The 11,110-nt window shown below is 43.7% G+C and overlaps 2 protein-coding genes across 2 annotated transcripts; one reads left to right on the top strand and one right to left on the bottom strand.

The window, feature by feature from the left end:
* The first annotated feature begins 1,163 nt into the window (after nucleotides 1–1,163).
* LOC125529412 lies at nucleotides 1,164–2,260 on the top strand. The gene is made up of 2 exons (XM_048693823.1): nucleotides 1,164–1,692; nucleotides 1,787–2,260. Exons 1-2 carry the CDS (start codon nucleotides 1,516–1,518, stop codon nucleotides 2,051–2,053), a joined length of 444 nt encoding a protein of 147 aa, XP_048549780.1. The 5' UTR covers nucleotides 1,164–1,515; the 3' UTR covers nucleotides 2,054–2,260.
* Nucleotides 2,261–5,700: 3,440 nt separating this feature from the next.
* Nucleotides 5,701–8,813, bottom strand: LOC125529411. Its single transcript, XM_048693822.1, has 5 exons — nucleotides 8,405–8,813; nucleotides 7,107–7,184; nucleotides 6,935–7,019; nucleotides 6,606–6,694; nucleotides 5,701–6,154 (listed from the first exon to the last, which is right to left on the bottom strand). Exons 1-5 carry the CDS (start codon nucleotides 8,699–8,701, stop codon nucleotides 6,017–6,019), a joined length of 687 nt encoding a protein of 228 aa, XP_048549779.1. The 5' UTR covers nucleotides 8,702–8,813; the 3' UTR covers nucleotides 5,701–6,016.
* Nucleotides 8,814–11,110: the final 2,297 nt, after the last annotated feature.

The following is an 11,110-nucleotide window of genomic DNA, read 5'->3' as shown; positions in this document are numbered from 1 at the left end:
CCGGGCGGGCAGGGGGGCGCGCGCTGGGGCCGGAGCCCGGAGGGGTGTGGCCGCGCGGCCGACACGGCGAGACAAGCGCGATCTCTCGTGCCACACCCATACCCCATACTCGTACCCTTTTCCGGCACTTTCTCCCACCTCCCCGCGCCATGCACCCATCCATATCTTTGCCCCGCCAAGCAAGCTCGCTCGCTCTAGGCATAGATCGCGTGCATCCCTCCTGTAGCTCTTCCCACCGCCCCAGGTCCACACTGAGATCCCCGTGCCATGCGACACGCATCGACCCATCTCGCCCCGCCTCGCCTCCCTAGCAAACTCTCTGCATGCATCGGATGCAGATAACCTCACCGTGGGCCGCCTGTTCTCTTACGCCTGACCACATCTGTTTGTTTCAGATTTGCACTTCTTCACTGTACGTGCACACTCCCTCAAAAGCTGTACGTCTCATATGCGTGTTTGACATTGATCGATGTCCTTGAGATTCATGCAGATAGAATGGCCGGCCTGGGTCTCCGTGGTTCTGGAAGATTTTTGTGATTCAGACATGTCAACGGCCCCGATTAACAAATTCCGGAAACGCGTAGGTACAGCAGCCAGGCAAATTGATCATCAAGCAACAGCAAAGTAGGGCTTAAGTATGCCAACTTGGTCACATCGAAGGTACTAAACTGTACTTGGTTTAATCAATTTGATTATGGGGTTAGGGTTGCCCACGCCAACTGGTGGTACTACAACAGTGGCAGATCGCACTGCACGTAATAATTGCAATGCACATGATCACCAAGTAACCAGGGGTTGGGTTGCTTACAAAATCTGTATCAAGGAAGGGGACGGATCGAGACATCCATGTGCGGCTAAGGAGATGGCTCTGCCTCGGTTTTCATGACCAGTACCCCATCATGCCGCGCGCGCTCTTCCTTTGTTTACCACATTTTCGTACGGCAGGTGCTGCTATGCGTGCAACCATCCTTCTTAATTTGCAGTATGCCTGAAATTCTGGAAAACAAAATTAGGAGAAGATTAGTTTGTTACTGTACAATCAACACTGGTTGATTTACAGTACTGCCTTCATATTTATACGCAAGGCCACTTCGTTTTTCATGTCATATTTTGACTCGTAATTTTGGTCCACGGAATATGGATTATATGTCGTAAAAAGTATATCATCAGAAAGTCCTTTGAAATGTGTATCCAATGAAATATTTTTGTGCCATATAACTCACTTTTTGTTGGTAAAATTAATAGTCAAAATTAGACATACAAATAAGAAGTGGCCTTGTATAAAGGAATGGGGGAGTACTAATTATTTTGGTTAATACTTAGTTTTGGTACTCCAAATACGTCTTGTGTATTCCTGGCAAAAACAGAAATCTACGTAAAGAAACGGAGGCCCCCTTTTCTAGCTTGTACCACGTACCTCCCCCATATCCTCTTCGAACTTCGATGCATGTCACTTCTCTAAGCTCTCTTACCTATTAATGTTTCCTAAGTGGTCACCAATCACACCGGTCCTCCATGTTTAGCCTAAGCTCCCCTCCCCTAGCTCTCGAGAGGAAGCTAAAGCTCTCCACCACCTACACTATTCTCCTAGTGTTCTTCCTCTTCACTCTCTACATCACCTCATGCGAAGCTCGTCGTCTCCGCGTCAATGGCAAGCACTTAAGCAGCAGCAAGTCTTCCTCATCATCCCAGGTTTGCTTCAGCCCTAACACAATCCGGTTAAACATCATAACGTCATCGATTTTGTTCTAACATTGCCCTCCCTTTCTCTATTGTGTTTCTGTAGTTTGCGACAGAGGTTGCTGATGCCCAGAAGCAAACGAGAAGCTCGTTGATGGTTCATGATGCGGGGAAGAAGGCTCGAGCTGCCGGAAACAGCATCGATCAGCCGACGGGCGCGGGAGCAACATTGATCAATCGATCAGGTGGAATACGAAACACCACGCATGCCGCTAGGGTTTCGCAGCAGCTTCCTCATCGCAAGCACGTGGACGATCAGGGAATTCACCTGGATTATGCTCAGCCTAGAACCCGCACTCCGTATCACAACTGAACATATATACATCGATCACGGATGAGAGCCGTTCATGAGATGACATTTATGTCGTCGTGATCATTTATCTAGTTATATATATCATGTATATTTCTCCTTGAATCTCACTAGCTAGCTACCAGCAGCTTCAAGTCGTGTCTGTGTTTCCGCTATATTTCTAGTTATTTTCTGCAATTTTGATGACAGAGTTCGCCGATATATATTGAGATAATTCCGGACAAGCTTCAGTTTGGGTGGGTTGTGGTGCTGTAGGCTTGGAGTACTAGCTAGTTAGCGACAGAGTATAGATAGCAAAGTTTTTTTTTTTGATAAAAAAGTAGAGATAGCTCAGATGAGAATGCACATACTATACACGTACCGATTCTGCACTTAATTAGCTTTTCTATTCCCTGGATCATATATATCTCATAAAGGCCGGTACATGTACAGCTTGCCCTTTAGTCGCCTTGATTGACCATTCACAGCAATTCATAGTCAGTGGTAATGATTTGCAGGGGACTCATCTCGTGGCTCTAACGGAGAGCGGCTAGGATCTAAGGCGACCACCGTGTACACAGAGGGAACACTAGTAACCATGGACTACCCAGTTGCACACGCAGCACCAGCTGTTCACAACAGGTAGTGCGTGCGTAAAGCAATAAGCAGGGCTTACCTCTTTGATTGAGCTTGCCTCTGAACGAAATTTACATGCATGGATCGGTCAATGTTCGGCCCTTGGCTCCTCGACTCCGGATTTTAGCACAATCTTGTACTAGTTATGTATATTTTTTCTTCGAATGTAGTTATGTATATGATTATTATTACGACATGTATGTATGTGTGTATGAGTGAATCACAATGTGGCATGTCCTTAGGGCTCTTTAATTAAGTAGATGCCATAACATAAGCGTCTTCTTATTTTTGAAATGACTTGATAAATTAAATGTTAGCCCAGAGAGAGGAGATGCGACTACTAACAACAGTATTCACATAAATTACATTTCTCTACTTATCTAAACCTTCTCCCGTAATGAATGAAAATGACAATATCTTTTGTCATGTTTTAAAAAAACATTTCCCTGCTTATTCTGTACTACATCTTTGACAAAACTGCGTCACGGGCCATGATCAACACTAACAAAGTCAAAGATGTGGAACTTAATGGATGCAATGCAAGTCTCTTGTCCCATCCTCTCTCCCTCAACCTTGATTTCAGTTTACATGCTCAATTACTGGTGTGATATTCATCGAAGAGGTAGGCTTTCCACCCAATCACCTCTAGCGCACCACATCATTAGCAAGTAGGCGGGGAGGGGAGCGGGGTGGCCGCCACATGGCCCCACAACCAAGGGTCCCACTAGGCTTACGAACGGGCATGCACGACCCTTGGGTGGGATGGGGGAGGGGGCAACCGCCCTGAGTCCCCCGAAACCAAGGCCCCTCTACTAAGGTCATGCTAGGTTTATCATGGATGACAAGGGATTGAAGGCAAATACCTTATGATCCATACTAAATGAAACAAGCCCTAAATACACATACAAATTGACTGGCTTTGAATATACATAGACACATCTATCATGTGCATGCACTACATAGCTGGCGTGATTGCTTGCGATGTTTTACTAGAATCAGATCGTCGCTTATTTGCATCGAAACCCGGCCCCTCCCCCCTGCGTATGTGTTATGTACAATCGAGCCTGCACTGAAGCAGTTAGCACATGCGGGAGCAGTCATGTGCAAGAGGTGGACAAGTCGCACACCGGTAGGCACGAGCACACCCATGCTGAGACGATATGAGATCACCCCTGGTCAACCAATGCTCTTGGATTAGTCAACATCGCTATCTTGTGTGATCTTGATCAATCGTCTCTCAAAAGTAACCTATGTTAGTTCTTCTTGATGTCCCGTGCGTGGCCTTGTCTCATTTTTTTTTTCAATGCTCAAGCAGCAGGGTCGGTTAGCCGAAGAAGCCCCATCACTGAACCCTCACGTGGCCAAGCCCACCGTCCACCAAGACGATGCAATCAAGGAAAGGTATGTCTCTACCTATATGTAGCATATGCCCTGTGTGAATTTGCCACTATGATTGATGAAGAGTTACAAATGATTATCAATATTACATCTTCATTGTTGGAACATGGCCATTGATAATGGATTGATTGGCATTGTTTAGGAATATATGCTATTGTGCTTTTTGATCTTTGAGCTCAAAGTGGTAATCGGTTATTTGACTTGATCTAGTACATTTGTACACACTAGTAATATGAGCATATCAAGAAATCCATACGAGTTGCCAATAGTGGTTGTGGGGGAACAAACTAATGCTAATCCAAAAGATTAGAGCCCTACAGAGACAATGTTAAATAAACACATTATGAGTGATCACGAGCACATATTTTATTCGTCTGCTAGAGTATGCTATTCTTGATGAGGACCAGTTTTCATTATGAACATTTTTTGATCAAGAAATCTGGTACAATCTTGATAACAAAGCAAGGGACATATTGGTGGAGAAGACGCTTATGACAGAAGAAAAATATTGCATTTCCCTTAAATGACAGTTCAAGACATTTTTTTCTTCGTATACCCATCAAGGGGTCCAGGTTCGGCCTGATCATCACCTACTTCTGACGAGGTCATCCATGTGGTGAAACAACAGGTGCTAGATTTTTTTCCGGAACGGAAGCATAATATTTGCATCATCAATTAAATAAGGGGAGAATAGAGTTTAGAGTTTTACACAACACTCACATACACGGCATGACAATTACTCATATATACAAAATTATATGCCCTAGTCGGTGACCCAAAGCTTGCCTCCTCCAAGATTATGTTAGGAAGGATCAGCGGTGCTATGGATTTGTGACGGAACACCCGAACATTCCTCTCGTTTCAAACGGTCCAAGCCACAAGCATGATGAGGGAGGCATCCTCTCGTTTCAAACAGTCCAAGCCACAAGCATGATGAGGCCATAGCATGATGGTTGGAGTTATGATTATCGGTTCACTTGTCCCACCATTAGTAGACGGATGCGTCAAGGGCCAGTAGTTATTAGTTGCATTGTGGTGGGTTGGAAACTTGAGACGAGGAAAAAGATAAGAACAATACAGATATGCACCACTACATTGTCATTTTTGCTCCTTAGAGAACTAACCTGGGTCTACTTGGTTAGTGGAGTGATTGTACCTCAGCCCATTAATGATCAAACCCCAGGTTTGACCCTTTGTGTCTTATTTAGCAGCCTGTTACACATCATTCTAACCACAAACTAACCTCAAATTACGCTTATATTTTATTTTAAAATGACAGTTGCATACTTGTGAAAACAGCTAAGAAGCTCCATGGAAAAGGTATTGAGCAGTACTACAACAAGACAGAAACAAACTTCGGTTTTTGTGGCCAGACTTCTTTTCTTCTTTTGAGGGGACGCAGCCAGATGTCTGGCTTACACACTTCACACTGGTTTTCAACTCTCAGGCCCAAACTACAAAGGGCTTAGTAATATTATAAGCCCACTTGCCGCAATTATATCAATCTTCCCAAGAATGTCCCCTCCGCTACATCAATTTTACTACCTCTCTCTCAGTTTATAGGGCGAACGCGTGCTCCTAGGTCGTCAATTTGACCAACCTAATACAAGTCATATATTACAAAAAATATACCAATATAAACTTCAGATGTTCTATTTTCAAACCGTATAATTTTTGTGTTATATAGTTTATATGAAGGTGATAAAATTGGCAACCTAGGTATACGCGTAGGACTTGTAAACTGAAACGGAGGTAGTACCAACAATCAGCAGTAAATAACGTAACAAAATGTGAGCAGAGCAACTGGAAGGGAAACGCTGCTCCAAAAAAGACAGACATCCTAACCCCAGATCCAAGCAAAAGCCTAGTGTACCTCCCTGGCAGTGCGTTGATCAAGGCCGCATAGAACCACATGGATCTGAAGCTTCTGTTAAGCTGTATGGTAATCACTCGTTAACTACACTTCACCACAAATGGATTGAAAGCATTTAGGAACTCTGAGGTCCGCATCCCGAGCTTGAGGTCAACTTCTCCACCACCTAGCCAGAAGAAATCCTCATCCAACTTGGTGATGGCTTCATCTATGATAACCTGCCGACAAACCCTTAGTATTATAAGATGCCTTGCAAATTTCAGATTATAATCTTGACATTCGAGAGAAACAAAAAAAAAGCAACCAATGGTACAATACAGAATGTCAAAAATTGCTGTCGTTCATTTAGAACGTCTATTTGAGCAAGAATATACAATAATTTATCAGAAGAACAACTTGATAAGATATTTCGGTTATAATCACAGTTGAAAGTTGAAACCATACATCTTATTGTTTAATACCATCAATTTACTCGTACAGAATTTGAGAAGGACTAGGAAACTTCAAGGAGACGGTACATTAGGCATATAGTGTCAGATATGATATGCAAAATATGTGATTTATCTCTTATGTAGTTCTGTTGTCCTTCAGTTTGAATATAATTACGATAGTATCTTCAACAACATACATCCTTCAAGAAGCAACATGGTAATAGCAAAATTCCATTACCGGTATGGCTGTTTTCATTCCAATGCATGTCACACCATTGTGCACAAACCCAGTAAGCATGAGTGACTCCTCTTCTGGTGCGAGCCTCACTACACCAAAAACAAAAGTATACATTTTAATTTTCTGATACTGCAACAGTATCTGCAGCTATACCTGAAGATCTTGAAACTGAAGCAGATTGGTATATGCATTTTATATTTTTATTTAAGATACAGACAATGATGATTCTGAAGAAACATATGACTAACAATGTTTGATGGTACATACATCTGCCTGCAAATGAATAGTTTGAGATTGTAGAATTTTCAACACACTGAAAACAATCTTACTGTTAAATCTCTTTTTGGGTATCTGACTCTCATTTAGGGTATACAGGAAGTTCTTGATGTTTTCAGCATTAAGCCGTGCCATATACTGCAAAAGATATTCAAGTTATCAAAATAAATATACTGTACTGAGTATCAAGTTTGAAGATGATACATTGAGATTATAAAAGGTTACCTGAACAATAACAACATAATATTTAGAATTCTTTGGGTTACTGCAGTCAACTACATCTGCAGCAGCTTTGGTATTCACCTGCGAAAAGTGGACATGATTCAGAGAACATATCCATGGATACCAAGCCTTAAACAATGCAATAAAATGAGAAGGGAGAGATACTATTACACAAAATCAATCTACTAACACTTTAGAAGCACAAAAGACAAAATCTGTTGAAAAGAAATCCGAAATAAAAAGATAAGGGAGAGATACTATTCACATATTAATCAGCAAACAAATTTTGGCTTCAATTCTCAAATTTGGGAATAAACAAATCGGACTTAGCCTGGAATGCACTGAATCATTAAGACAGCAGATTAGCAAAAACTTTCTCTACCAATGAGCATTAGTATTTTTTTTTGCATATTTCAAGTAGCAAGGACAGTAATCAATTATGTGTCAAAATTAAAATAAAAAGCTAATTTTGAGTAGTTTTGAGTAGCCGAATTGTAAGGACCCATCAAACTATAAATGTCATAACCAGGTGCCAACTTGCCATAGCTCATAACAACAGCGTCTACTATCATTAACCTATGTATAACAATCTAACTCACAGCCATCCATCTGAGCTCAAATCAATGGCAACACACATTTGTGCTAAAAAAAACCATTCATTCCCTAGTTCTCTACCAAGTCTACCTAGCACCTTCCAACTTATAATGGCATGCCAAAAACTCTGTATCTTTATTCGTCCACCAACTAGAGACATCTTTTTGTTGCATGGAAGCTAATGGCCGTTGATCTCACAATCTTAAGATACAATATAAATCCAACATAACTACCTGCAATCGAAACACTAGTTGACACAACCCTCTATCATCAATAAATTAAACTTATTAGTTGCAGCATTATTTTAACTGCATATGGTAACTAACAATTAGAGCATTCTTTTCATGAACACGAACAACACTTCTGCCAATATCATGGTACAACCATACAGTGAAAGTACAACTTTTTTCAGAACAAATCACTGAGGATCATAACAGCCTTTTGCTCATGCTGCTAACGAATTACAGACCCTGATATAAGATTAATAGCATTTTCATCCAATAAACCATACGTATTAGCAATCCTTTAGGCCATTGCCTTTATACATGACTACCAAACAATCCATTACTCCTCTAAATCCACCGATAACACAGACAACCTAATGCCACAATGAAGTAAATACAGTCAATTGCAACAACGTGCGCAATTGCGCACGTCAGGTGTTCGACGAAACGCCACATGGGGATATGAAAGGGAAGAGGCCGTACCATCACTATGCTCTTGCAAAGCTGGGCGACTGAATCGGCTGCGAGGAGGTCGCGACGCTCCTCGAGAGAGCGGTCGTAGTAGTCCGCTGGAACACGCCGGAAGGCGAAGTCGTGCACGCCGCGCGCGGCCAGGAGGGCCGAGAGCCGCTCCTCGGTGTCCCCCGCCTCGACCTCCGCTTCGGCGTCGGAGAGAGAGAGCGCCCCAATACGGTGCTGCTGGGCAGCGAGCTCAAGGTCTTCGACGCGACGGAGGATGCGGAGCTGACGCGCCTCGAGATCGGCCGCGGCGGCGCCCATGGTCGATGATGACGAGGAGGGCCGAATAAAAACTTCCTCGCAGATCAGTGTTTCGTCCCAGCCTTTTTTTTTTGTTTTTTGTTTTGAGGGGTCGTCCCAGCCCAATTAGAGCTGATCTGCGAGGGCTGGGAAGCTCTAAATGACTAAATCGTCCCCGCCCAATAGAGCTGAATCTCTGTCCCGAATTCTTAACTACATGCCGTCTTTCAGGGCCTGTTAGGTTTGTGCCTATGTATGCCACAACTACGAAAACACTACTGTGTCTTAAAACCTTTGAAGAATTCTGGCAATTTCTATCGGGTGTGGGTTCGGATCAATGTCTCTAAACCTTTGAGGAATGTTGTATCCATGGTTAGAGACGGGAAGAGGCAGATCTACAGGAACAAGTATGAGAAGCTACCTGACTGGTGTGCTGTGTGCGGTATGCTCGAGCATCTGTACAAGGAACATGGGAACGGGATCCACCCCCCGTCTGCCTTAGTTTTTAAGGACTTCGGCTGGGCTATGCGGACTGGAAGAGGCCCTAGGGGAGGCCGAGGCAATCGTGGAGGACGAAGGGGTGGTCGCTCTGGTGGTGGAAACAACAACAGATATGAGGAGGGCAATACTAGCTACTATGGTGCCAATGCTATGGAAAAAATAGGGATGGCCACAGCGCCGGCTACAGATGATGTTGACATGGAAGAATTGACCAGGAAAAGGCTTGCGGCTGGACTACTAGAAGGTTCCCAGATAGACACCGCATGTCAGAGAAGGATTACAGAAGATGGGAATAACCTAGCTATGGTGCCGATGGGAAGCTCGGTTGTCAGTCCACCACCGAGGAGAGATCTGAAAAGATCAAAGACATTTGAAGAGGGGAAGGAGGAATCAACTTCAGCAGTTAAAAATCTGGCGGGCTCCTTCGAGGAGCGCCGCCGTGCCCAATGAGAGCCATGTGTTGGAACTGTCGCGGAGGGGGCAAACCTGCGGCAGTCCAAGAGCTTCGCGAGTTCGCGACTAAGTTTGCCCCTACCCTACTTTGTATTGTTGAAACACAGATTGAAGGATCTAGGGTAGAATCTTTAGCAAGTTCGATTGGATATGATAATTCTTTTGCAATCGATAGTCAAGGTAGGAGTGGTGGAATTGGCCTTTTTTGGAACAATGAAATGAAGATTGAAATTCTCGGTTACTCTGGGTATCATATCGATGTGTCGGTAGAAAAACAAGGGGAGGAAAAGTGGAGGCCAACTTGTGTGTATGGTGAAGCTCAAACCCATTTACGCCACCTAACGTGGACGACCCTGAAAAACATTAGCACTTTGAGCAACTTGCCATGGTTGTGCATGGGAGATTTCAACGAAGTTTTACGTCCAGATGAGCACGAAGGAGTTGGACAACGCAGCAACGCACAGATACAGGCTTTTAGAGACACAATTGATGTTTGCATGTTGCTAGACTTGGGCACTTTCGAGAAGAAGGTAACAGGCGGCTCTTTCACTCGATGTGGACTTGATCGTGCCTTGGTCAATACAGATTGGATGGCAAGGTTCCCTATGGCAGTGGTAACGCACGAAGAAGCGGCGACATCTGATCATGCAGCGATTATGGTTGATTGGGGCGGCACAAGAGAACGACCGAAGGCACGTGACTTTGAAAGTGGTAGTGATCGACTAGAGGGGGTGAATAGGCGATTTTTATGAAAGTCTTCAAAACATGGAAGTTTCAAACACAAACGATAGAAATGAACCTATTAGCATGCAGCGGAAGGTAGACTACACTAGGCAAGCCATAGTCAAGTATTCAAAGAAGTGAAAGCATGAAGACTATTAGCAGCTAGGCAGTATGGATCAGGATGGAAGATAGTATGAAGCCAATCAGAACCAACAGTCACACAGTGAAGACAAACAGATAATGCAAGCAGGCAATGACTTCACAAAGACCAACTGTAAATAAAGAGAAGGAAGGGATAGAACGAGTTGCTTGGTGAAGACAAGGATTTGTTGGACCAGTTCCAGTTGATGTGACAACTGTACGTCTGGTTAGGGAGGCTGAGATTCAACTCAGAAGACCGCATCTTCACCTTATTCCCCTTGAGCTAAGGACACATAGTCATCGCCCAATCACTCAGGTAAGTCTTCAAGGTAGACTTCCAAACCTTCACAGACTTCGTTCACCAGCGATCCACAATGACTCTTGGATGCTCAGAACGCGACGCCTAACCGACTGGAGGATTCACAGTCCTCAAGTGTAACAAGTCTTCAGACCACACAGATAGAAAGACTTTAGTGATGCCTAACACTCTTTGGCTCTGGGTGTTTAGGGCTTTGTCCTCGCAAGGATTTCTCTCTCAAAAGCTTCGGAGGTGGGTTGCTCTCAAACGACAAAAGCCGTGCACTAACTCTGAGCAGCCACCAATTTATGGTG

Source organism: Triticum urartu, unplaced genomic scaffold (assembly GCF_003073215.2).
Source record: "Triticum urartu cultivar G1812 unplaced genomic scaffold, Tu2.1 TuUngrouped_contig_5582, whole genome shotgun sequence".
Lineage (NCBI taxonomy): Eukaryota > Viridiplantae > Streptophyta > Magnoliopsida > Poales > Poaceae > Triticum > Triticum urartu.
This window is presented reverse-complemented; position numbering and strand designations above follow the sequence as displayed.

Coding starts and splice junctions, on each gene's coding strand:
- LOC125529411 (XM_048693822.1), bottom strand. CDS start 8,701: ATGGGCGCCGCCGCGGCCGATCTCGAGGCGCGTCAGCTCCGCATCCTC. Junction 6,695..6,934: donor ACCCAAAAAGAGATTTAACA/GTAAGATTGTTT, acceptor TTTTTGGTGTAG/TGAGGCTCGCACCAGAAGAG. Junction 6,155..6,605: donor GAATGAAAACAGCCATACCG/GTAATGGAATTT, acceptor GTTTGTCGGCAG/GTTATCATAGATGAAGCCAT.
- LOC125529412 (XM_048693823.1), top strand. CDS start 1,516: ATGTTTAGCCTAAGCTCCCCTCCCCTAGCTCTCGAGAGGAAGCTAAAG. Junction 1,693..1,786: donor AGTCTTCCTCATCATCCCAG/GTTTGCTTCAGC, acceptor GTGTTTCTGTAG/TTTGCGACAGAGGTTGCTGA.